This window comes from Doryrhamphus excisus, linkage group LG23 (assembly GCF_037039965.1).
Source record: "Doryrhamphus excisus strain RoL-2023G ecotype Guam linkage group LG23, RoL_Dexc_Guam_v1.1, whole genome shotgun sequence".
Taxonomy (NCBI): domain Eukaryota; kingdom Metazoa; phylum Chordata; class Actinopteri; order Syngnathiformes; family Syngnathidae; genus Doryrhamphus; species Doryrhamphus excisus.
In genome coordinates, this window is record NC_136379.1 from 8,604,873 (window position 1) to 8,632,562 (window position 27,690).

The window sequence follows — 27,690 nt, forward strand, 5'->3', positions numbered from 1 at the left end:
AAATTGTTCAATACAAATGTTGTTTTTTTTTTTTACATTTTAGCGTAAAGGCCTTGAGTTGATGTAACACATTGTCCAATAATACCATTAAATATCATTTTAAAGGCTCGTGAATCTAAGTTATGTATTTGTATTAAAACCATTCCAAAAATGACTTTCCATGTCCAAACTTGAAGTGAATGGAAGCCGTTGGCTCGATGGCGCCTCTAGTGGCCATCGAGCCGACATGTTTTGTTAACTACCTGGAAGGGGGCGTCCGAAAAAGTCAATGCGCGCGCATGAACGCCCAGGCGCGTGGACGAGGAGGAGGAGGAGGAGGAGGAGGAGGCGCGTCAATGAACAGGTGATGGAGATGCGGGGTCAAACAACAAGAACAATGGAGGAGAGATAAAGTGAGGAGGCTGCGCGCGCACATGCACACGCACCGGAGGCGGGAGGAGAAAGCTCGAGCTCGCACGCGCCCGCGCGCGAGAGAGAGAGAGAGGGAGAGAGAGAAGACAGGAAGCTAAAAAGGCGCCTCTGACTCTTCAAGCGCACGTGTGGCGGGAATACCAGAGCGCGAAATGCTAACGGAACCCTCCCGCCAAAGTCTTTTTACTCCGAGGCGGGAGTCAGCGATGTGACAGCCGGGGACTCGAACCCGTGACTCCCGCGCCCCGCCACCATGTCCCGGCAGCGGCGAGCGAAAGGCGCGTGAAGATGCCGCGTGGACCCGGCGACCCCATGAGACTCGCCGACGCTCGGCACCTCCCGCAACTGATGCCCCTGGAGGAGCCGCAGCCCGCGCTGGGGGCCACCCTGGGTCCGCGCAACTCCACGCCGGCGGGAGAGGAGGGGGCGCCCGGCCCGCAGCACGAGTCCTTCCCGTGGGCGGTGACGCTGCTGGCCGGCGTGCTCATCACCACCATCGTGGTGGACGTGGTGGGAAACCTGCTCGTCATCTTGTCCGTCTTCAGGAACAGGAAACTCAGGAAAACAGGTGACAACTACTACTACTACTACTACTACTATTACTACTACTACTACTACTACTACTACTACTACTACTACTACTACTACTACTACATAATATTCCATAACTGGTCTTTAGCCTCACTCTAAACGGAGGGTTTTAGGTCCGGGTCAATGGTAATGAATAATCTTCTAGAAGCTTCAGTGATAAACACCACAATAAAGTACTCCAGGAGGACAACAATAAAGTCTACTACGTTCCTTCTGAGATCCACCACGAGGTTCCTGGGTCGTCCTGGACAGGAAAGAACATGATAGTCATCTCTTGAACTTTAGAGAAAGAAAACGAAGGCAAGGTTTGTCAACATCTGGATACTTGTGAGTAGAATCTAGACTCCGGTGATTCGTTCATTGATTCGTTCATACCTTGAGCCGTTCATTCATTTATCTGCTCAGTCATGATCTGTCCATTCATATATTCATTCATATGATTGTTCTATCATTCATGCATGTGTTCATTCCATCACGCAGCTGGACAAACATTCATTCATTCATTCATTGACCCATCTTTCTATCCATGTATCCATCTATACATCTGTCCGTCCATCCATCCATCCATGCATCCATCCATCTGTCTGTCCGTCCATGTGTCCATCCATCCGTCCATGTATCTGACCATGTATCCATCCATCTATCCATCCATGCATCCATCCATCTGTCTGTCCGTCCATCCGTCCATCCATCCATGTATCCATCTATCCATCCATCCATCCATCCATCCATCCATGTATCCATCTATCCATCCATCCATCCGTCCATGTATCTGACCATGTATCCATCCATCTATCCATCCATGCATCCATCCGTCCATCATCCATCCATCCATCTATCCATCTGTCCATCCTTCCATCCATCCATCCATCCTTCCATCCATCCATCCATCTATGCATCCATCCATCCGTCCATCCTTCCATCCATCCATCTATGCATCCGTCCATCCTTTTGTCCATCCATTCATCCATCCATCCATCCATCCATCCGTCCATCCTTCCATCCATCCATCTATGCATCCGTCCATCCTTTTGTCCATCCATTCATCCATCCATCCATCCATCCATCCATCCATCCATGCATCCGTCCATCCGTCCAACCATCATCCATCCATCCATCTATCCATCCATGCATCCATCCATCCATGCATCCATCCATCCATCCGTCCATCCTTCCATCCATCCATCCTTCCATCCATCCATGCATCCATGTATCCGTCCATCCTTTCGTCCATCCATCCATCCATCCATCTATGCATCCATCCGTTCAACCATGTATCCTTCCATCCATCCATCTATCCATCCATCCATCCTTCCATCCATCCATCCTTCCATCCATCCATCCATCCATCTATGCATCCATCCGTTCAACCATGTATCCTTCCATCCATCCATCTATCCATCCATCCATCCTTCCATCCATCCATCCTTCCATCCATCCATCCATCCATGCATCCGTCCATCCATGCATCCATCCATCCGTCCATCCTTCCATCCGTCCATCCTTCCATCCATCCATGCATCCATGCATCCGTCCATCCTTTCGTCCATCCATCCATCCATCCATCTATGCATCCATCCGTTCAACCATGTATCCTTCCATCCATCCATCCATCCATCCATGCATCCATCCATCCATGCATCCATCCATCCATCCATGTATCCATCTATCTATCCATCATCCATGCATCAGTTCGTCCATCCATCCATCTATCCGTCCATCCATCTGTCCATGTATCTGTCCATGTGTCATCCATCCATGCATCCATGCATCCATCCATCCATCCGTCCATCCTTTCATTCATCCATCCATCTATCCATCCATCCATCCATGTATCCGTCCATCCATCCATTAATTTTCACCACTCGTGCAGGAGCATCAGCATGGAAGCTGGAGTCTATCCCAGCAGACATAGATTGCTCGGGTCAGCACACTTAAGTACATGAAGTGTACTTAAGTGTACTGTGTAGACTGCGTACTGTGTACTTAGTGTGTTGGTGTTTGGCAGCGTGGTGGTTTGTCACGTTCATCATCGACGTGGTCTTCATGAAGTTCTTTGACGTCTCTGTTGGTTTGTGAGGTGGAATAAAGTTGTGTTTTGAACGTAGTGGAATGATCGAGGAGTAAATGCGGAAATGTTGACGTCTTTAGTTGGGAAGTGAGCGAGTTAATTGTCTTCATCAGGACGACATCACTTCCTGTCCGCGCTCGGCGGCGCTGACAAATTAGCGTGCCGGGGGAATCGATGCGTACGCGTGCGCCCGTTCCAGCGGCCGGCGTGAGGATGAGTCATTCCCTGCCGCTTTTCCATCAATCCTCAGGAACGTTGTCAGCATTCCCGAGTGGGAAGATGATGAGAAGTGGACACATGGTGGAGCACCGTAGTTGGCTCCTGCCGCCTCCCGAACCTTTTATCCTGTCTCCTTCGCTCTCATCTCAATTCATCTGCCGACGTTCCCATCAATTCCTCCGGATCCTTTCCCGGACGATTCATGTGATTCATTTCCCAGCGCTCCTCCTGTCAGCGTTCCTACGTGGATCCGTCTCTGTCCCGTCTCACCTCCACTTTTTTTTTCCAATTTCCTGTCCATCCCAACGCCGTCATTGTCAGCTCGCTGTGCGGTCCATCCATCTCTTCCCAGCTCACCTCTGGGGATTTATCTTCCCGGGAACATCTGCAAAGGTGACGGATGGGACCGCCTGCAGGTCCATTGTATGCAAATGAGGCGGCATTGTTCCCACGTGAACGCGTTGGTCCGCTTCGTCCTCAGGAAAGGCAGAAGTGCGCCCGCGTGGAAAGAGGTGTGACGGAGCGGGAATGAGGAGGAACCAACGCCGACATTCCCGCCCGATGGGGACAACCGCACCGCAGGGATGCCTCGGTCCTTTTTAACCGGCGTTCCGGAAACATCTGCTGCTTCTGCAGATTAGATGTGACATGTAAGTCACCCCCCCCCCCGCTCCCGCCCCGCCCGCCCGACGGACGCTTTGGGAATGCAACTTTTGGGACGAAGATCCATCAGGTTTCTCGAGGAATTTCCACTTCCTGTTTAATGGGGCGGGAAGTGGGTACGCCCAAATGTTCCCCAACGGGAATACACGGACCGTTATAATCCTAAAACACATTGTTGCTAACCAAAACAACTTGTGTTTTGGTTAAAGATCCAGATCACAACAACAAACAAAACTAAATAAAGTTTTGTTTAAAGGTTTTTTTTAGGGATAAAATTCTAATGTAATAGAAATAAAGTCAATATGTTCAATATCTATAAGTTAAAATATTACAAAAAGAAATTGACCAATATTTTCTGAGAAAAATTAAACTAAACTAAAAATTAAATTAAACTAAATTAAACTAAAAATTAAACTAAACTAAAAATTAAACTAAAGTAAAAATTAAATTAAATTAAATTAAATTAAATTAAATTAAATTAAATTAAATTAAATTAAATTAAATTAAATTAAATTAAATTAAATTAAATTAAATTAAATTAAATTAAATTAAATTAAATTAAATTAAATTAAAAGGAATGCTGGAGCCTATCCCAGCTGTCTTTGGGCACCCAGTCCAGTACACCATGGCATGAAGATATTTAACAAAAATATTCAAGAAAAAACTTTATTTACAAATGAAGTTGTAACTTTTAAAAAAATTAGGTTGCGGAAAAAGTAATAATTTTACCAGAATAAAGCCAAAATATTATGTGAATAAGGTAAAAATATTACAAAAATAAAATTTACAAATATTATTTAAGAAGAAAGTTGAAACATTTGGAACCCCCCCCCCCCAAAAACGGTTAGCATCTTTTGACTTTTGACTGCTTTTTCCCAGTCTACGATCTGAGCTGGTTTTGTCACATGTGGTGGGGGCGGCGGATGGGGGCGGCGGGTGGGGGCCCTCGGTTCCATTGGAGTGTTCTAATGCGTCGGCGTAGAGTAAACACGGCGTCGAGAACAGACGAGCGCTGAGGCGTGCAAACGTGACATAGGGTCACTGGCTGTTTTTGTTTTTTTTTTTTTCTCTCGATGGCCCGCGCGACCTTTTCGTCCCGCTACGGCGCGTCGGGGGAATGATGTCGATGCTCCGCCGGGCTGCCACGGCGCCGTGATTTACCCCGGCTAATTTCCCGTAACGGAGCAGCTACTTTTTCCATTGGCCAATACTTCATCTGTGTTGCTCCTACTTTAAAAACAGACCACATGTGTGAAGTACTGGGACAAGTTCTAGTCTGGAAAGGTGCCGCAAGACATGCTGGGTGGCAGCATCACAGTAGCAGTCAAAAACAGAAAACTTAATATCATTACTAGAATAAAGTCAAAATATTACTTGAAAAATGTTCTAATCCAACGAGAATTTTTTTTTTACAAAAATATCATGAATAAAAAAACCTCATTATAGTAGCATAAATTGAAATAAATAAAATAATAAATAAAATAAAATATGAGAATAAAGTCAGAATTACGAGTCCCGCTAATTATCCAGAATTTTGGGAAAAAAAATGATGGGCATTTTCTGGGTAATGAGAAAACTTTTGGAACTTTTCTAGAAAATTAGAATTTTTTTCTTTGCACAATTTGGAAAGTTTTCAGGAAAATAAGGGAATATTCCCTAAAATAATGCTTATTTTCCAGAATTTTGGAAACAAATTTTGAGTATTTTCTGGGTAATGAGAAAACTTTTCGAGAAAATGAGAATTTATTCTGGAAATTTTGGGAATTAAAAAAATATTTTGGGAAAATGAGGGCAAATGTGTAATTAGGTAACTGCACCAAAAACGAGGCAGGTGACTAAAAAAATTACAAAATATTATCATTATTTTTTTTGCACAATTTGGAAAGTTTTCAGGAAAATATAAGGGAATATTCCCCAAAATAAGGCTAAATTTCCAGAATTTTGGAAAAAAATGATGAGTATTGTTTGGGTAATGACAAAACTTTTGGAACTTTTCTAGAAAATGAGAATTTTGGGAATTAAAAAAATATTCAGGGAAAATTAGGGCAAATGTGTAATTAGGCAGTTGACTAAAAAAATGACAAAATATTCAGAAATATTTTTTTGCACAATTTGGCAAGTTTTCAAGAAAATAAGAGAATATTCCGAAAAAATAAGGCTAATTTTCCAGCATTTTGGAAAAAAAAAAACGATAAGCATTTTCTGGGTAATGACAAAACTTGTGGAACTTTTCTAGAAAATGAGAATTTTTTTCTGGAAATTTTGGGAATTAAAAAAAATATTCAGAGAAAATTAGGGCAAATGTGTAATTAGGCAGGTGACTAAAAAATGGCAAAATATTCAGATTTTTTTTTGTTGCACAATTTGTAAAGTTTTCAAGAAAATAAGAGAATATTCCCCAAAATAAGGCAAATTTTCCAGATTTTTTTGAAAAAAAACGATAAGCATTTTCTGGGTAATGAGAAAACTTTTGGAACTTTTCTAGAAAATTTGAATTTTTTTCTGGAAATTTTGGAAATTAAAAAAAATATTTGGGGAAATAAACCTCATCACGTCGCCGAGATGAGGTGGCTGGTCTTGGACCTTGGACGCCTTGTCTGCCTTCCTGGGAAGGCGTTTGGGGGCGCCGGTAGGAGCCCTCGAGGAAGACCCAGAACACGTTGGGTCTCAACCGGCCTGGGAACACCTCGAGATCCACCGGGAGGAGCTGGACTAAGTGGACTGGAAGAGGCGAGTCGGGACTCTGCGCCGTGACCCAACCTCTGATTTACAAGTCAAAAATGACCCCCCGGGGCCACACTTTGCACACCACTGTTGTAGATGTTTGTGTTTCATGGTCTGGGCCATCGAGTGAACCACGGTGACGTCTGCATCTTCTGACCCCCCCCCCCTCGTCTCCACAGGAAACGCCTTTGTGGTGAGCCTGGCCCTGGCCGACCTGCTGGTGGCCATCTACCCGTACCCGCTGGTGCTGACGGCCATCTTCCACGACGGCTGGATCGCCGGCTACATCCATTGCCAGATCAGCGGCTTCCTGATGGGCCTGAGCGTCATCGGCTCCATCTTCAACATCACGGGCATCGCCATCAACCGCTACTGCTACATCTGCCACAGCCTCAAGTACGACAAGCTGTTCTCCAGCGCCAACACCGTGTGCTACGTGGCGCTGGTGTGGGCGCTCACCATCCTCGCCATCGTGCCCAACTGGTTCGTGGAGTCGCTGCAGTACGACCCGCGCGTCTACTCGTGCACTTTCGCCCAATCGGTCAGCTCGCTCTACACCATCGCCGTGGTGGTGGTGCACTTCATCCTCCCCATCGCCATCGTCACCTACTGCTACCTGCGTATCTGGATCCTGGTCATCCAGGTGAGGCGGCGCGTCAAGCCCGACTCGCGGCCCAAGATCAAGCCGCACGACCTCCGCAACTTCCTGACCATGTTTGTGGTTTTTGTTCTCTTCGCCGTGTGCTGGGCACCGCTCAACCTCATCGGCCTGGCGGTGGCGATGGACTCGCGGCTGGGCCGTTCGATTCCCGAGTGGCTCTTCACCGCCAGCTACTTCATGGCCTACTTCAACAGCTGCCTCAACGCCGTCGTCTACGGCGTCCTGAACCACAACTTCAGGAAGGAGTACAAGCGCATCGTTCTCATCATTTTCAAGTTCCACTGCTGAGGGGCGGACGCTAACGCTAACGAGCTAACGAGCGAAGAACACTTATCGGATGCTAACGAGGACAAAAATGTCTCCGTTGGAGTTGAGGGCGACTGCTAACGACTTGAGACGTTTGCCTTCAGGGAAGCTGAAGAAACTTTATTCGCACGACGCTTCTATTCATCGCTTTACCGATGGTTCCGTCGAAGATGTTTACAAAAATGGACGGAACATTCTGGTGCTTTTTATTTCTCAGCATTCTTTGTTTGCATGAGAAGAAAACAGCTTCTTCTTAGCTCTCTCGTGCTGCATTCATGGAGACTGGGAAGTCGGTACAAACGACCGTTCGAGAACCTAAAAGTCTAATACCGTGGAACCCATTTCAGTCGACACTAATCCGGCCAACCTCGTGTTCCGCCCAGAATGAGTTTAGGAATTTATTTTTGGACGAGACGGACTTCAAAACGAAAATCGGCGAAACAAAAAGCGTACCCGAGAGAAACACGTGTACGTTTCTAAGAAAAATAGATCAGTTTTCCAAGAAAAATAGTTCCGTTTATATCGACGTCATAAACGATGTCATCATTGCCTCTCCTCGGAAATCAGAAAAAAATCTAGAAAATGTTGCAATTTTTTACAAAAAAAATTCACATTTTCTGGAAATTAAAAAATAAAGTAATAAGACTTTCTTTGTGGGGGGGGCAGCTGCAATCAGAAAAAATCTAGAAAATGTTGTAATTTTTTTTGCCCCCCCCGGCAATCAGAAAAAAAAATCTTAAAAATGTTGTAATTTTTTACTAAAAAATTTTCAAATTTTCTGGAAATTAAAAAATAAAGTAATAAGATTTTCTTTGGGGGGGGGCAGCTGCAATCAGAAAAAAAATCTAGAAAATGTTGTAATTTTTTTTGCCCCCCCGGAATCAGAAAAAAAAATCTAGAAAATGCTCCAATTTTCTGGAAATAAAAAATAAGATTTTTTTTGGGGGGGGGGGCAGGTGACAAAAAAAATGACAAAATATTCAGAATTTATTTTGCACAAATTTGAATTTTTTCAGGAAAATAAGGGAATATTCCCCAAAATAAGGCTAATTTTGCAGAATTTTGGAAAAAAAAACGATGAGCATTTTCAGGGTAATGAGAAAACATTTGGAACTTTTCTAGAAAACTAGAATTTTTCTGGAAATTTGGGGAATTTAAAAAAAATATTTGGGTAAAATGAGGGCAAATGTGTAATTAGGTAACTGCACCAAAAACGAGGCAGGTGACTAAAAAAATGACAAAATATTCAGAATTTATTTTGCACAAATTTGAAAATTTTCAGGAAAATATGGGAATATTCCCCAAAATAAGGCTAATTTTCCAGAATTTTGGAAAAAGAAAACGATGACCATTTTCTGGGTGAGTGAGAAAACATTTGGAACTTTTCTAGAAAACGAGAATTTTTTTCTGGAAATTTGGGGAATTAAAAAAAAAGTTCTACAGAATTCCCGGAGACAAGCACCCACATCCTGTAAAAAGTTCTCCACACACCTCAGGGTGTTGAATGGATCCCACCCGGACTGGTTTTGTCCTCTCATCCAATCAGTCAGTGACTAGATAGGACTGGATAGGATCGGACATTTTTCCAACTGGCACTTCCTCCTGGGTGGCTCGCCAAAGCAGCAACCTAAACAGGGAAGTCCAGAGTCTGCCTGGCTACTTCATCCAGATCCTTTCGGCAGATCCTGAGGTGTTCCCAGGCCAGTTGTGAGACATAGTCTCTCCAACTTGTCCTAGGTCTTCCCTGAGGCATCCTGACCAGATCTCCGAGCCGGATCTGGATACTGGATCACCCACAATCCCGTTAAAGTAGAGCTGTCCTATCTAGTCCTTGGTCATGAGCTGATGAATCGTCTTGTAAGGCAACCCAAAAAACAGTCCGACTGACATCCATTCACCCCCCCCTCCCCAAAGTACAAAGACCTAGCTGGCCCAATACTTTTGTCCATGTGGTGTTTATTGATCGGTGTCGTGTCCTTCATCTTAAAGGGCTCCAAATATCTCGTGTTGTGTTTGAGGTCATCACCTCCGCCGTTCTTTTTGCCGTCGTCTTCCTCCTCTTTTGGTTTGATGGCTTTCAAACTTGCCGGGAAGGAACTTTTGTTCTGGTTCTGCTTCAAAACGCCCCCCTGGTGGGATGGGATGCATGCACTGACTTTTGGTAGTCCCGCTGAAACCCCCAAAGAAGGTCTCGCTTAGGTCCGGATGGTTCTTCTGGTCCTCCAGAATGAAATTAATTTTCAGAATTTTTTTTTTAACAATGATTGAATTTTTAAAAAGAGAAGGAGAAAATGAGGGAAAATTTCCATGCCCAAATAAATCTTCTGGAAAGTGAGGGACATTATCGGAACAATTAGGGAACCCCCCCCCACGGCAATCAGAAAAAAAAATCTAGAAAATTTTCAAATTTTTTACTAGAAAATGTTCTCATTTTATGGAAATTGAAAAATAATACGAAACTTCTGGAAAGCGAGGGACATCATCGGAATAATGAACAATTAGGGACCCCCCCCTCGGAAATCAGAAAAAAATCTAGAAAATGTTGTAATTTTTTTTGCCCTCCCCCCGGCAATCAGAAAAAAAATCTAGAAAATGCTCTCATTTTCTGGAAATCTTTTTTTTTTTTGGGGGGGGGGCAGGTGACAAAAAAATGACAAAATATTCAGAATTTTTTTTGCACAATTTTGAAAGTTTTCAGGAAAATAAGGGAATATTCACCAAAATAAGGCAAATTTTCCAGAATTTTGGAAAAAATAACTGAGCATTTTTTGGGTAATGACAAAAGTTTTGGAACTTTTCTAGAAAATTATAATTTTTTTCTGGAAATTTTGGGAATTAAAAAAATATTTGGATAAAATGAGGGCAAATGCGTAATTAGGTAACTGCACCAAAAACGAAGCAGGTGACTAAAAAAATGACAAAATATTCAGATTTTTTTTTTGCACAATTTGGAAAGTTTTCAAGAAAATAAGAGAATATTCCCAAAAATAAGGCGAATTTTCCAGAATTTTAGAAAAAAAAATGATGAGCATTTTCTGGGTAGTGAAAAAACTTTTGGAACTTTTCTAGAAAATGAGAATTTTTTTCTGGAAATTTGGGGGCTTATAAAAAAAAATATTTGGGAAAAATGAGGACATTCTTTGCACCATGAGGGAATTTTGCCGTAAATGAGGGCCATTTGGGGGCCGTAGGACTTCCAAACCGCTTCTCAGGTTAGAAGTTTGGGAAAAAAAAAGCATCTTAAAAGTGGACCCGATCTTTGAAGGCATCGTCGTCCATCGATTAGTCCAACTCTTCTCCAGCTTCCCAAAGCGTCATCAAACGTCTTCTTTTCTCATCGGAGAATCAACATTAGCATTCCGAGCTGCCGCTTGGTCTCTTTTGCAAAACTTCAATCCTTGAGTCTTGTCCTTGCGGCTCAATGTCATTCCGTGCAAAGCGTTCCGACCGACCACGTCTCCGAGGGAGCGGCGCTTGAAGAGCTCTTCGTCCTCAGAGAACCCCAAAGACATCTTTGTGGGGGGGGGGGGTTGCAGAGCGACACGCGACACCCCCAGCGGGCGCTCGGGATGTCACGAGTCAATTATGACACAAGACCGGTGCAAGCTGTCAATCATACAAAGTATTAGTGCCGCCCCCCCATGACCACCCTGGGAGACCGGGACTCTAGTGGGACGGGGGTCGGCACCTTCGACTACTGGCAGGTCTCTAATTGGCTCCCATGACTACACACACACGTTCCACGAGAAACATGGCGACCGCATCACTGTTCCGTACCATGAAGTTGCTTCTTTGTCTTCGTGTCTTTCTTTGTGGGACATTTTGGCGTGGGTGGATGCCCCCCTTTAAGTTGGTCCCCTTTATGTTGACAACCCTTCCATGTGAACCGACTCAACAAATCGGTTTATTTTGGATGGGTTGATGGGTACGTAACAGTAACTTATTTCCATGTGAGTAATCCAAATTCGGGGGCGGGGGTCCGGGGGCCGGGGACCGGGGGTGGTTTTGAAGAAAACCAAATATAAAAAAGAAATTCACTTCAGGAAAAACAAAAGCCTCAACAAAAGTGTGACTGCGAGGAATAAGAAATCGGTTCTCAAACAGGAAGTAGTTTGTATCGACAGGAAGTCATAAAAATGCAAGCTTTTTAAAAAGTACTTTTCATGTCAAAAGCTGGACGATTCTATCGAGTGCTGAATTTTTTTTGATTTTTTTGTTTGGACGATGACCACGTGCTGAAAGGACGATGTGTTCACACCCTTTTGTACAAAGCCCCGCCCACCTCTTTCCGCCAAGGACGTCCTCACGCTATTATCAACGCCACCGCCAAAATGGGGCCCATTTTACAGAAAATGTGCCTAATTTTCAGGAAAATGTGCATCGTTTTCTTAATATTTGCTCCTGTTCCAGAAAATGCTCTGAAAAATTTTGGAATTTCCCCCCCCAAATTAGTCACTTTTTTGGGGGAAATGAGTGAATCCAGCCCCCAAGAAAAAAATAAAGGAAATATTCAGAAAATGAGGGAAATTTGGGAAAACAAAGAGGAAAAATTTCTGCAAAATATTCCAAAAAGTGAGGTAATTTTCTCTACAATATGAAAAATTTCCCCCTCAAAATGATGAAATTTAGGCAATTTTTTTTTTTAGGCCAATTTTCTGAAAAATGTGGCAATTTAAAAAATTATGAAGGAAATGCTCAGAAAATGAGTGCAAATTTCTGGAAAATTATGAAAATTTTCTAGAAAATATTCAAGAAAATTAGGCAAATTTTCTGGAAAATTACGAACATTTTCTGGAAAATTAGGCAAATTTTCTGGAAAATTACGAACATTTTCTGGAAAATTACGAAAATTTCTTTTTAAAGAGGGAAATTTTCTAGAAAATATTCAAGCAAATTTTCTGGAAAATTAGGAATTAAAAAAAAATCAGAAAATTGTCCACAAAAGTAGGAATATTTTCAGAAAAATTTATTTAAAGTTTAAAGTTATTTTGGAAAAAATTAGTTACTTCAACCTTCTGAACAAAAAAGGAAATTTAACAAAGAAATTGCAAACTTTTGAAAAAAAAAATTGGGAATTTTTCTGAACAATTTCTTGAAAACAAAGCAAATTTTTTTGGAGCATGTTTCAGAAAATTAGGCACATTTTCTGGAAGTGAGGGAAATTTATTTCCAAAAAAAATTAGCAACATTAAAAAAAAATAAGAACAATTTTGTGGCTGGTGGGTAGAAACCTGCCTCCTGATTGGTCGACTTGCATTGTTACGATCTTTATGTTTAACGAGCACGATCGCTGCTAATTATGTCTTTTCATTTCAAAATGATCCGACGACTTTTGCACTTTGCTTTGTGTTGTCACCTTCAAATGACCTCATGTTCCTGAAGAGCCTCAAACTGTGAGAAAAGAAGACTGGGGGGGGGGGGGGCGTGGCCTGGTGTGATTGGAATTTGTTTGCCTTGCATCCGTCATCCTCCGTCGGAGGAGCGCCGTCAAGCTGAATGTTGGCTGTCACATGACCCGTTTGCACATCGCCGTGGAGAATGTTCCTTCCTGAATGTTTTGTCATGATGATGCCACGCTAAAAGAAGCTAATTGAGCACAAGCTAATAAAGAGAGTTCACTGTGACAACAAATCGAGAAAAAGTGCTTTTCTTTTATTGGACGCTTTATTAGGTACAGGGGGGGGGGGGGCTCGGAAAACACAAGCGTCCCCGATTCCCACTTGGCAGTTTTAGGTTTAGCATTTAGCATTTTGTTCCCGGAAGGTAACAACTGTACGATCTGCTGAATGTTCCGAACCACAATCATAGCTTAGACCCCCCCCCCATACTCCCCCCCCGCCCCCCCCATTAGGCAGACAATAGCATGAGGACAAAGTCCGTCTCGCCTTGCAAACGGAGTCGTGAGTAATGACCCATTTCCTTCCAGGACAGGAAGTTGAAAAGGCAGAGAGGAGATTGAAAGGAAGGTTATGTTGTTCCGCCGCCAGGACATTATGGTCATTAAACATCAACAACGTGTCCTCGAGGCTTTCTTTGGTTGAAAAGTGGAGCGCCATTACGTGACGTCGTGAAGGCGGCCGTTCTCTGGGAAGACACGAGTCGTGTTTGTGTTCGAGTCCGAGTGAAGGCTGCTCCTCATTTAGCCAATTAGGGAGTCGCCGAGAAGAAAATGGCCGACAAGGCCGTGTCTTAAAAGGAACACTTGCCTCGGTACACTTAAGTATACTGGACACTTAGTTGGACTTAGTGTACTTAGTTGGACTTAGTGTACTTAGTGCAAATGTTTACTATACTATACTAAAAGGGTACACACAATTACAGTAGTTAATGAGGAATGAACCTACCCAACCCTAAACACTACTCATTTCTTCTTCATTAGTTCCTCAGTAATCACTCTAAATGGGTGTGCCTTAGTTCCTCAGTAACTACTCTAAAAGTATGTGGCTAAGTTCCTCAGTAACTACTCTAAATGTATGTCACTTAGTTCCCCAGTAACTACTCTAATTGTATGTGGGTTGGTTCCTCAGTAACTACTCTACTCATTGGTTCCTCAGTAACTACTATAAATATATGCAGCTTAGTTCCTCAGTAACTACTCAAAATGTATGTGGCTCAGTTCCCCAGTAACTACTCTATGTAGTTGTTGGTTCCTCAGTAACTACTATAAATATATGTGGTTTAGTTCCCCAGTAACTACTGTAGTTGTTGGTTCCTCAGTAACTACTCTAAATGTATGTGGCTTGGTTCCTTAGTAACTACTCTACTCATTGGTTCCTCAGTAACTACTATAAATATATGCAGCTTAGTTCCTCAGTAACTACTCAAAATGTATGTGGCTCAGTTCCCCAGTAACTACTCTATGTAGTTGTTGGTTCCTCAGTAACTACTCTATGTAGTTGTTAGTTCCTCAGTAACTACTCTAAATGTATGTGGTTTAGTTCCCCAGTAACTACTGTAGTTGTTGGTTCCTCAGTAACTACTCTAAATGTATGTGGCTTGGTTCCTTAGTAATTACTCTACTCATTGGTTCCTCAGTAACTACTATAAATATATGCAGCTTAGTTCCTCAGTAACGACTCAAAATGTATGTAGCTTAGTTCCCCAGTAACTACTCTAGTTGTTGGTTCCTCAGTAACTACTATAAATATATGTGGCTAAGTTCCTCGGTAACTACTCTAAATGTATGTGGTTTAGTTCCCCAGTAACTGCTGTAGTCGTTGTTCCTCAGTAACTACTCTAAAAGTATGCGGCTAAGTTCCTCAGTAACTAAATATATGTGGTTTAGTTCCACAGTAACTACTCTAAATGTATGTGGCTTGGTTCCTCAGTAACTACTCTACACATTGGTTCCTCAGTAACTACTATAAATATATGCAGCTTAGTTCCTCAGTAACTACTCTAAATGTATGTGGCTAAGTTCCCCAGTAACTGCTCTAGTTGTTGGTTCCTCAGTAACTACTCTAAAAGTATGTGGCAAAGTTCCTCGGTAACTACTCTAAATGTATGGACCTTTGTTCCTCAGTAACTACTATAAATATATGCGGCTTAGTTCCTCAGTGACTACTCTAAATGTATGTACCTTAGTTCCTCAGTAACTACTCTACTCATCGGTTCCTCAGTTGGATCTAAAGGACGTCTAAGGGACCTCCACCAAGGCCCAACAGGGTTCTGCACTGCCGAGTTCATCTGTCCGTCCTTCCTGTAGACGACTCAAGTAGGACTAAAACTGAAAAAAAGAGTAAATAAAATCAAATAAAAATGGCGCACGAAAAGGCGGCGTGCAGGCGTCCACGTAGAAGAAGGTCGTGTCTGAGGCGCTCCGGCGATCATTTCTCTCAACGAGGCGACTTGTTAAGGTGCGCCGTGAGCTTCCTCAAATTGTCGCCATTTACCACCTCAAGGGGGTCCTTTCAGGGACAAATTGAATCCAGATCATTCCAGATGCCGCTTTTACACTCGTGTGACACAAGTGAGTGTCACGGACGTTATTATGATTATTATTATGATTATTATGATGATGATTATTATTATTATTCCAGTGAAAATGGGGTTTTGGAGATAGGACACTTCAGAGTGTTGGGGAGGTCCACGGACATTATTATGATTATTATTATGATTATTGTGATGATGATGATGATGATTATTATTATTCCAGTGAAAATGGGGTTTTTGAGATAGGACACTTCGGAGTGTTGGGGAGGTCCACGGACATTATTATGATTATTATGATGATGATGATTATTATTATTCCAGTGAAAATGGGGTTTTGGAGATAGGACACTTCCGAGTGTTGGGGAGGTCCACGGACATTATTATGACTATTATGATTATTAGGATGATGATTATTATTATTATTCCAGTGAAAATGGGATTTTGGAGATAGGACACTTTGGAGTGTTGGGGAGGTCCACGGACATTATTATGATTATTATTATGATTATTGTGATGATGATGATTATTATTATTCCAGTGAAAATGGGGTTTTTGAGATAGGACACTTCCGAGTGTTGGGGGAGGTCCACGGACATTATTATGATTATTATGATGATGATTATTATTATTATTCCAGTGAAAATGGGGTTTTGGAGATAGGACACTTCCGAGTCTTGGGGAGGTCAGGGGTTGCTGATGTGCGGAATCCAACAAAGAAGTTGACTAAATGAAGAAATGAACACGGAACGTTGGGGATTATTGAAGTGGGAATATTTAGGAAAGACTCGGATGCTTTTTGTCTTCAGTGGTTTTTTTTTTTTATTATTCCAAGCAGGAAATGAGTGCACACCGATCTGGAATGGAAACACTTGATGGAATATTTCTACTCAAACTTCATGTTGGACTCTTTAAAAACATTTTTACAGTAAAAATGTGTTTAGGGGAATAAATAATAAACCAAAATAGATTATTTTTAATTGGCGCATTTGTTCCATAGAACAATGGCATGAACAGAGTGAGCCCTTTTTGTCAGTCATACAGTTTCTCCGTGTCGGTGGGTGGAGCTAGCATACACACAGAGTACAGAACAGTTAATGATATGGTTAATGGTAAAAAAAAGTAAAGAATCAGTCAAACATAAAAAATGAGAATATTCCCATTAAATGAAAAATAAACAATAATTTTCATAGAAAAAGTGAGTAGTTTAAATTGCTGGGTGTGCTTACTTCTTGACAGTCGTTCATATCGGGAAAAGCGAAAAATGAGCGTACGTTTAAGATGACTTCAACTTTATTGACATTTTTCATTCGAACAAACAAAACCGAACGTTTGAGCTCAGGGACTTTGAACATCTGGAAGACGTGAACGTTTGCTAAAGTGCTTCTTAATGTCGCTTACTTTTCACGACTAGCTAAACCGGCTAATGTAGGATGGATGGACATGTTCTTACAAGATGCTCACGTCAACTTTTTCGATTATTAACAATTAAAATATTTCATAAATCCGAACATTTACTTTACCAAAACATTATCCGTCTGTGAAAACTTCCATTTGTTTCAAACTGGGCCCTGCTTAGAATCCAGCTTAGGTGACACAAAAGCTGTGGCTGCCTCTCACACGCGCAATACTTCCCCTCAGTACCCTTCCGTAAGTGTACTGTGTACACTGTGTATAATCTTCCTGAAGGCACAAATCTTCATAGTGTACTGTCCGATATTCATTGCTGTTAATGTACACTTACTAGAAACGACTATCGCAATATTTATCCGCTTCTTGTCTCCTTTTTGCAACCACTTTAATTAGTCCCTCTTGTTCCGCTACGTAGCCAAGATGGCGACTCTTGAGGGTAGTAAGTGTCCATCACTGCACACTGAAGCGTTTTGAGTAGAACATCCAGGTACTGACAGTATACTGCATTTTGCCTTACTTCTCAGTGTGAATGCACTTATGCACTCAATACACAAAGTGGAAGTAGGCAAGTGTAGACTTATGCACTCAAAAGGATCAAATGTAAGTAGGTAAGTGCACACCTATGCAATAAAAGAAGAAGTGTAAATACCCAAGAGCAAAGATATGCACTCAAAAGACAGTAAGTATGCAAGTGCACAACCGTGCACTTAAGAGACAAAGTGTAAGTACGCAAGTGCGCACTTGTGAAGTCCAAAAGCAAAGCACAAGGACGCAAGTGCGCACTTATGTACTTATGACAGCGCAAGGGCGAAGTCATTCCCTATTCTAAGTGTAAGTACAGAAGAGAACACTTATGCACTCAAAAGTGTAAGTGTGCAAGTGCACACCCATGCACTCAAGAGAGAACGTGTACGCGAGTGTGCACTTGTGAAATCAAAAAGTGAAGCGCAAGTGTGCACTTAAGTACTCAAAAGACAGCGCAAGTGCGCAAGGGCGAAAACGTCATTCCCCATTCTGAGTGTAAGTACAGAAGAGAACACTTATGCACTCAAAATTGGAAGTGAGCAAGTGCACACCCATGCACTCAAGAGAGAAAGTACACAAGTGCGCACTTGTGAAATCAAAGAGTGAAGCGCAAGTGTGCACTTATGTACTCAAAAAAACAGCACTTCTGCACTCAAAGTGCACTCAAAAGTGTAAGTGTGCAAGTGCACACCCATGCACTCAAGAGACAAATTACACAAGTGCGCACTTATGTACTCAAAAGACAGTGCAAGTGCACGAGGGCGGAAATGTCATTCCCCCATTCTAAGTGTATGTACACAAGAGAACACTTATGCACTCAAAGTGCACTCCAAAGTGTAAGTGTGCAAGTGTACACCCATGCACTCAAGACACAAAGTTTAAGTATGCAAGTGCGCACTTATGTACTCAAAAGACAGTGCAAGTGCGCGAGGGCGGAAACGTCATTCCCCATTCTAAGTGTAAGTACACAAAAAAACACTTATGCATTCAAAGTGCACTCCAAAGTGTAAGTATGCATGTGCACACCCATGCACTCAAGAGACTAAGTGAACGCACACAAGTGTATAACTGAGATAGTTAAAAAAAAAATGTCCACCACTAGTACACTTCAATGAGCAATGAACACAGTGTACTTACTTCCTGAGTGCGTGAAAGTTGACAGTGTAGTGCTGTCCCAAACACTTGCACACTTACTTCTCTTTTGCTCCTTTTTAACAGTGAATTGCAACCACTGGAGTTCCCCCCCCCCCCCCCCCACCCTCCCATTCTGCTGCGTAGCCATGATGCTAACTATTTCGGGTGGTAAGTGCGCATCACCATTTGGAATATTTGCAACAGTGCACTGAACTGTAAAGTACTGGTCAGTGTGAACACTTATGCACTTCGGAGACAACTGAGAGACAGCCACAGAATGTTAGCTAGCTAGCTAAAACGCAGGCTCGCGTTACAATAAGTAAAAATCCATCACGTTTTTTTTTTTTTTTTTTTTTTTTTTTACTGCATAAGGCATGAAATCAAAGTGCAAATGAAATATTCATAAGGATATTTTGGGCCGAGGGTTAAAAACTCCAAAGACGCAAATAACGATGAGCTGTTGAGGTAGTCGGACTCTGAAAAGACGCCACCAAGAGTACACGGTACACGGAATCGACCGCCTACCTGACAAATAAACACACAACGGCAACACCCAACAATAAAAAAAAAAAAACGTCAACGGCGCCAAAAAAAGAAAGTGACGGCGGCGTTCACGAAAAGCGTCCTCACCCCAACGCCAAAGCGGCAAGCGTTTCGTCACGTTTGATGGCATTGCGAGTAATGATCTGTTCCACGGCGATATAAGTACCCGCCAGGAAGCCCACCAGACCCACCAGGCTGATCATGAAGTTCTTAGCCAGAACCGGCGGCGAAAGTCCCTCGGTGTGTAGAACCAGGATCTGTAGAATTGGCGGGAAGATCAGCGCCAGGAAGCTGCTGCTGACCGAGCCCACCAGTGAGATCACAAGGTCCAATTCCGGGATCAGGATAGCTAGAGCGCCTGGTTGAGGACACATAAAAATAACGCAATCATCAAATCAGTCGAATAATTTGTCTAAATTTCAATAAAACTTCCCGGGTACCGTACTCGCCATCATCGCCATCGCCATCGCTTGTGTGTGTGTGTGATATTTACGCATACAAACGAGCTGTCTCGGTCTATTAGCGTCTTCCGCGCATTGAGGAGACGAGACAAGTTTGTGTGTTCTTATTCAGCGCGTACGAGTGACGGCCATTACCGGAGGCTGACAAAAGAGCCTTTGAACATAATCAATGGCGTGTCAAATTAACCTCCGGGCCAACGCCAAGGTCGACTTTCAAGTGACGAGTGCGCACTCCAAGTAAAACCTGTCACTTTCTGCCGTCAAAGGCTTGGCTCTTCAAAACTACGTTTAAAGCTTTCCAAGCCATCAAAGGAGGGCGGGCACGGGCTGTGGAAAGAGCTCGTGGGGAGCGGGGGCCGGGGGGGCGGGGGGGTTTAGAAGATAGAGGGGGGGGCGGGGCCTACCTATAAGCAGAGCGCTGAGCTTTCAAGTCGAAAAACCACACTAGTGCAGCTAAAAAGGCCGGCCCGCGCCCCCCCCCCCCATACCACCCCCGGGGGCAGGCCCAGGCGAGGATCATCAAGCGTCTTCAAACGGCTGCAGGAGAACAGCACACGCACACTAATTTGGCCGTGCAACAACTTTGATCCACATAAAACAAAGAGAAAAACTCGACAATTTGCTGCCATCTTCATGCTAGCAAAGACATGCCCCGCAGGATGCTGGAGAAGAAGAACACGCTAATGGCCACGCTATGTTATGGAAAAAATGACTTTATTAGCTTTTATGTTGACGATTTCGATCTCTACTGCTAAATGTTTTGGAACGTGGAGGAACGTTTGACTTAAACTACACACTCTCAGATATTTGCGCAGCGTTTTTGTGTCCTTGTTAGACCCAGTTTGTGCTGCTCTCTGAAGAGAGTAGTTAACAGCATGGTAAGAGATTTAGATTGGAACCAGATTCAAACGCATGCAACCATGAAGTCACAGCAAATCCAAGAAAGCGACATATCCATAACAAGAAGACAATTATTAAAATATGTACACTACCCGTTCCAAAACTTGGGAATATTTTTGTTCAAAAATGTACATCCTTTTTTCAAAAATCATTTCATTCATTTTCATTGGGAAATGGATAAAAATGTTTGTGAAATGGAAAAAAAAATTTGTGAAATGCATGATTTTTTTTTTCTTTGGAAAATTAAGAAATTTTCAAGTGATCCCAAACTTTTGAGCTTTAAGGTAATTTCACAACATAAAAATAAAAAAAGCAAAAATTGAAAATTCTGCAGTTATTTTACAAGGACAACTTTCTAATGTTATGATGGAAAAAAAAAAAAATTCCAACACATTTTTTAGTAGTGACTGCACGGCGTTCAAGTGGTTAGCACGCTGGTCTCACAGCTAGGAGACCCGAGTTCAATTCCACTTTTGTCCATTTGGATAAAAATATTTGTGAAATGCATGAGCCAGGTAGTGTCAATTTCCTCCACAGATAAAAAAAAAATCTGCAGGGATCTTCTTCAATAAAAGATTGTTGAGGAGGTTTTTAGTCTTCTCCGCCTCCCAGGTGGTCGCTTGGTCACCACTCAGGAGTCGGCTTTCATCGGGGCGCACCCGGGGTGGGCTGACCGGCCTCACAGCAGATGCTATCTCATTAGGAACGGGCCAAATTCCTCCTTCCCTATGGATGCCCAGCCAACGTCTACATATGCTAATGCTATTTAGCCTGGGGTGCACACACACTCAGCATGAAGCCAACACAGCAGCAAGTGGAAGAAACTGGTTTGTGGAAAGGAAAGTTAAATGCGTTGGGGTGTTAGCTCTTTCTTATATTAGCTGCAGCACAGCAGCAAACATCGACAAAATATTCAATCCTCCTCCATAATATTTATCCCTTCAGAGAGCAACACAAACTGGGTCTAACAAGGACATAAAAACGCTGCACAAATATCTGAGAGTGTGTTTTCCAAAGAAAAAAAAAGTCATGCATTTTACAAACAATTTTTTCAATTTCCCAAAATTTTTTATCCATTTCACAAACTATGAAAATGAAAGATGATTTTCAAAGAAGGATGTACATTTTTGCATAGAGGCCTACTATCAACAACTGTCAGTCCTCTGCATCAAACTCCTGGTATGGCTGCTAATCCAAGTTCATCATTTTATAAGGCTAATAGATTATTAGAAAAGCCATCTAAAAATCTAAACTAAAAAGAGCAGCACAAACTGGGTCTAACAAGGACACAAAAACGCTGCACAAATATCTGAGAGTGTGTAGTTTAAGACAAAGACGCCTTCACAGGTCAACAACTTTGTCTTAGCATTGAGATTTCACACTTTGTTCAGTGGCCCTTGAACCGCAGTCGTGAGCCGTGATTGGCTGTACCGTGACCCCCTTTTCCACGTATTCACGGATCATCTTCTGCTATCAACATGTTGAGCTTCAAAACTCTGAAAGTCTCACCGACAACTAAAACTAAAATCTCTTACCATGCTGTTAACTACTCCCTTCACAGAGCAGCACAAACTGGGTCTAACAAGGACAGAAAAACGCTGCACAACTGTGCAAAAAGACATATCTGAGAGTGTTTTCCAAAGAAAAACAAATTTTCATGCATTTCACAAACAATTTTTTCCATTTCCCAAACAATGACAATGAATGAGATGACACAAAACACGACTATAGTCACATTTATACTCTTTTTTTTTTAAATTTACAACATATTGCGCAACTTACAGGGTCTTGAGACACATGCTAACTCGCAAACTAGAGAGCTAGCGACCTAAACGGTAGCCTTCAAGTTATTTCCTTTCAACTTAAATAGCCAAAAACTTACCACTTCCACACGGATAGGGAGGATAACTATTAACAGTTATTTAACCTTTAACAACATTAAATATCTGAGAGTGTGTAGTTTAAGACAAAGACACCTTACAGGTCGTCAATAGTGTCAGAACAAGACAATAAGGAATCTAATCATAATAAAAACAGTGATTTCACGGCATTGAACATGTATCTATGTTTAATTACCCGACTCGCTGTATCAATTCTAAGCAAGAAAATTATGATTCATATTTTTTCCAGAGACTTTCAGCATCCAACACGGAATCCACTTCAAAACCTGACAGGACCAGCTCAGCTCCACACGCGTACGCCTCGCTTGAAAGAAATTATATTTATTAACATGCAATCAAAAAAAAAAAAAAAAAAAAAGTGTAAGGTGAGCGGCAACAAGACGGTAACGCCGCCGTTCAATTCATCGTGTCCGACGGTTGTTTGAAAAGGGCAAAGCTCCACGATAACAAGCGCAAGTCATTACAACTTTCTCCCCGCGGGTAAATGTGAGGATTAATTCAACCAGTTTGTTCACGGAGCAGAATCAATTTGCACTGAGATGTTTGCTTATTTCATTTCATTCAATCCCTTTCAGGCAACGAAGGCGCCGCTTCTCAGAGCGAGTGAAAGTTTTTTTTTTTGTCACGTAGTGATTGCCTCAACACTCGGGGAAAAAGCTCTGAGCGCATCGTGAGGCTTCCGATTTGAATCCTTCAAGTTTATTTCCACTTGTCTTGTCATACTGTCAGGGGTTGTTAGAACCACTTTCTTGCTGCGATGATTGCTCGCATGAAACGTGATTACCCAACCGAGGATACGTTGGGAGAAGAACAATTAAAAGCTGGATTTACATGTTTTTTTTTTTTATAGTTTTGGAAACGGGTCTCTTTCGTACGCTACCGCTCAAAAGTTTGGGATCACTTGCGAATTTTTCAACCCCCCCCCCCCAAATTTTCATGGATTTCAGAAACATTTTTTTTAATTTCACAAACAATTAAAATTAAATTAAAATCTCTTACCATGCTGTTAACTACTCCCTTCAGAGAGCAGCACAAACTGGGTCTAACAAGGACAGAAAAACGCTGCATATCTGAGAGTGTTTTCCAAAGAAAAACACATTTTCATGCATTTTACAAAAAAAATTTCCCAAACATTTTTATCCATTTCCCAAACATTTTTATCCATTTCCCAAACAATGAAACAGAATGAGATGATTTTCAAAGAAGGATGTACATTTTTGCATAGAGGCCTACTATCAACAACTGTCAGTCCTCTGCATCAATCTCCTGGTATGGCTGCTAATCCAAGTTCATCATTTTATAAGGCTAATAGATGAACTAAAACTAAAACTAAAATCTCTTACCATGCTGTTAACTACTCCCTTCAGAGAGCGGCACAAACTGGGTCTAACAAGGACAGAAAAACGCTGCATATCTGAGAGTGTTTTCCAAAGAAAAACACATTTTCATGCATTTTACAAAAAAAAAATTCCATTTCCCAAACATTTTTATCCATTTCCTAAACATTTTTATCCATTTCCCAAACAATGCAACAGAATGAGATGATTTTGAAAGAAGGATGTACATTTTTGCATAGAGGCCTACTATCAACAACTGTCAGTCCTCTGCATCAATCTCCTGGTATGGCTGCTAATCCAAGTTCATCATTTTATAAGGCTAATAGATGAACTAAAACTAAAACTAAAATCTCTTACCATGCTGTTAACTACTCCCTTAGAGAGCAGCACAAACTGGGTCTAACAAGGACAGAAAAACGCTGCATATCTGAGAGTGTTTTCCAAAGAAAAACACATTTTCATGCATTTTACAAAAAAAAATTTCCATTTCCCAAACATTTTTATCCATTTCCCAAACAATGAAAATGAATGAGATGATTTTCAAAGAAGGATGTACATTTTTGCATAGAGGCCTACTATCAACAACTGTCAGTCCTCTGCATCAATCTCCTGGTATGGCTGCTAATCCAAGTTCATCATTTTATAAGGCTAATAGATGAACTAAAACTAAAACTAAAATCTCTTACCATGCTGTTAACTACTCCCTTCAGAGAGCGGCACAAACTGGGTCTAACAAGGACAGAAAAACGCTGCACAACTGTGCAAGAAGACGGTGTTTTCCAAAGAAAAACACATTTTCATGCATTTCACAAACAATTTTTTTCCCATTTCACAAACAATTTTTTCCATTTCCCAAACAATAAAAACGAATGAGATGATTTTCAAAGAAGGATGTACATTTTTGCATAGAGGCCTACTATCAACAACTGTCAGTCCTCTGCATCAATCTCCTGGTATGGCTGCTAATCCAAGTTCATCATTTCATAAGGCTAATAGATGATTAGAAAAGCCATCAAAAAATCTAAAACTAAAACTAAAATCTCTTACCATGCTGTTAACTACTCCCTTCAGAGAGCAGCACAAGCTGGGTCTAACAAGGACACAAAAACGATGCATATCTCTAAGGTCTTTATATATTTTTTTTTCCTAAATATGATCTTCGTGGATGATACACATGAGTATTTGAAATGGTTGTTGAAGGGTTGTCACCTTGTGTTGAGGTGACAATAAGACTTTGTCAGTGCAGTACAAGGATGCAGAGGGCCCCCCCACATGACTGAATACGTCCCTGGAGAGTGGTAAACCACGTCCTGTACTGCATTTTTAATGAGTTGTATGTACCCCATATGTCTCATAGCCCCTTCCCCGCTAACCTCATCCTGCCTGCACAAACTGGGTCTAACAAGGACAGAAAAATGCTGCACAAATATCTGAGAGTGTGTAGTTTAAAAGGTCGTCCCCTGGCAGCTGCACTAAATAGTAGCCGTCAAACACCAGTGTCAGTATCAACAGTGAAGCGGCCACTTCAGGATGCTGGACTTCATGGCAGGACTGCCAAGAAAAATCCGTATCTCAGACCGGACAAAAAAAAAAATTCCAAGTCATCCCAAACTTTTGAAAGGTAGTGTATGTAAATAAACATAAAATAGGAATAAGATCTACCAAAGTGACTCCTAAGACTTCAGAAATATGATTGTTGTTTATACAAGATGGGGGATCCAAAGCAGGAATATTGTCATTGGAAAAAGACAAGTACCGTGGGTATGTGAACACATTATTACACTCTAATCAATATAAATACACCAAATTGGAATACACAAGCGCCCACCAGAGGAGACCAAAAGCTCAAATTACATGTTGAGTAAAAAAAGCGACAACATAGCCGCTCGCTCGTATGCTGTTTTTTTTTTTTTTTTTTTTTTAGCAGCGCGTGCAGATGGGAGCATACAACGCAGCTAATAACTGCTATCTGGCCTTGAACAGCTGCCAACATTTTACATGCCATGTTTGTAATGAGCACGGGCAAGAAAACACGCGGATGCAAAAAAAAAGAGCAGCATGTCAAGAACACGGGGAATGTTTACCTCGCGACGCAAACACTACAATTGTGGCTTATGATTGCTCCAAATTGTATATGGCTGTGAGCAGGAGGATCATAAAGATGTTTGGCGACTTGTTTAGTCTGTTTTCATGAATAAATCCATATAAATCTCTTTTCAAACAAGGATTTTGAAATAATTGACACCCCGCTTCGGGTAAAACGGAATGCAGTCAACAGAGCGGGTAATCAAGATTCCGGGAAAAAGATGGAAAACTTCGCATCAGATTAGACAGGAAACGGAATTATTCATACACACAATAGCGACCTTGACATGAGTTTTTCCTCTTTTTGAATGACCTTTCCGAAAACAATAGTATACACGGAAAGGAATATTCCGATATCTTGTCTACATGCGTCGATATAATCCAACAGAATAGTCAATGGGGCATTCGCAGTAAAACGTAAATATCAACATCATGTGATACCGACTTCCTTGAGTTTTTCTTCCACTTGTTGGAATAACTCCGTATTGACGTTTTTTTCTTTGTCCGGTCTTGAAATTTAGTTCGGATCAAAAACAAATCCGGGAATCTGGTTACATGTTAATTCGGATTGGCACTTTTCACGGTATTTTCTGGATTATAAGTCGCTCCGGAGTATAAGTCGCAGGAACAGCCAACCTATGAAAAAAAGAGTCCGGAAAATACGGTATATATTAATTCGGATCGGCACTTTTCTTTGGGAATGAGGTGTATACAAAGGTTACATTCTTTCCGTTTTGGCAAATAAACCGAATGCAATCGGAATATTTGGGTTCATGTATACGTGGCTAATGTCAGGAAAACTGTATTTTCTGGACTATAAGTCGCTCCGGAGTATATAAGTCGTACTTTTAGTCACCTGGTTTTCTCCGGGTTTTCCAGTTTCCTCCCACATTCCAAAAACATGCTAGGTTAATTAGCCACTCCAAATTGTCCATAGGTATGAATGTGAGTGTGAATGGTTGTTTGTCTATATGTGCCCTGTGATTGGCTGGCTTGCGGCCAGTCCAGGGTGTACCCCGCCTCTCGCCTGAAGACAGCTGGGATAGGCTCCAGCATACCTATGACTCTTGTGAGCATAAATGGGGGGGGGCGTACAACAATGAATCTCGCACACAATAAAACTAAAATAAAGTAAAATTCCAACAACATGCATGCTAGGTTAATTAGCGACTCCAAATTGTCCATAGGTATGAATGTGAGTGTGAATGGTTGTTTGTCTATATGTGCCCTGTGATTGGCTGGCCACCAGTCCAGGGTGTGCCCCGCCTCTCGCCCGAAGACAGCTGGGATAGGCTCCAGCATGAATGAATGAACATCAGCCTCTTTCACTCAGCTCCACGCCGAACGAGGAGTGGAAGTCCACAAATGTCCCAAGTTCCGAGCAATAGTATCACATACGCGGATTATGTGAAAGCCAATAACGGAAAACCGAAATGGGAATGTCACGTTTCACACCAGAGACTCCATTCTTCCTGTTGTGTCGTAAAACCATTGTTGCTGTCTAACAAGGATACGAAATACATCTCCACCAGACGCTGGTGTCACCACACATCTAATTACACCCGAGTGGAATTGAAGCAGCGTTCAATTCACTCCAGTATCAATTTGAGGGTTTCACATACGCTACGGTGGCACGGGAAGAAAATGGGAATTTTATCATTCTGCCAATGCTTGAGTGTTTGTTTGGAAGGTCGGAAGCAAAAGGAGGCTTTCATATACACAAGACTATATAATTGACAGCTCAGAATATTGAGTGTCAATCAAGCTATGAAGTATTTTTATTTAAAAAAAAAAAAAAAAAAGGTTATCACAAAAG

The 27,690-nt window shown here is 41.9% G+C and overlaps 2 protein-coding genes across 2 annotated transcripts in view; one reads left to right on the forward strand and one right to left on the reverse strand.

Moving 5' to 3' along the window:
- Positions 1-395: 395 nt before the first annotated feature.
- On the forward strand, positions 396-7,860 carry mtnr1al (melatonin receptor type 1A like). Its single transcript, XM_058064613.2, has 2 exons — positions 396-979; positions 6,859-7,860. The coding sequence occupies exons 1-2, from the start codon at positions 700-702 to the stop codon at positions 7,626-7,628; spliced, it is 1,050 nt and encodes a 349-aa protein (XP_057920596.2). The 5' UTR covers positions 396-699; the 3' UTR covers positions 7,629-7,860.
- Positions 7,861-18,837: 10,977 nt separating this feature from the next.
- Positions 18,838-27,690, reverse strand: part of slc36a1 (solute carrier family 36 member 1) — a 37,750-nt gene continuing 28,897 nt past the window's right edge. The window contains exon 12 of the mRNA XM_058056164.2: positions 18,838-19,548. Coding sequence (XP_057912147.2) covers positions 19,274-19,548 — 275 coding nt within the window. The 3' untranslated portion in view covers positions 18,838-19,273. The remainder of the gene's footprint in view (positions 19,549-27,690) is intronic.

What these genes read in the sequence shown, in the direction of transcription:
- mtnr1al (XM_058064613.2), top strand. Translation starts at nt 700, where the DNA reads ATGCCGCGTGGACCCGGCGACCCCATGAGACTCGCCGACGCTCGGCAC. An exon ending in CAGGAAACTCAGGAAAACAG is followed by an intron (nt 980 to 6,858) that starts GTGACAACTACT and finishes TCGTCTCCACAG; the next exon opens with GAAACGCCTTTGTGGTGAGC.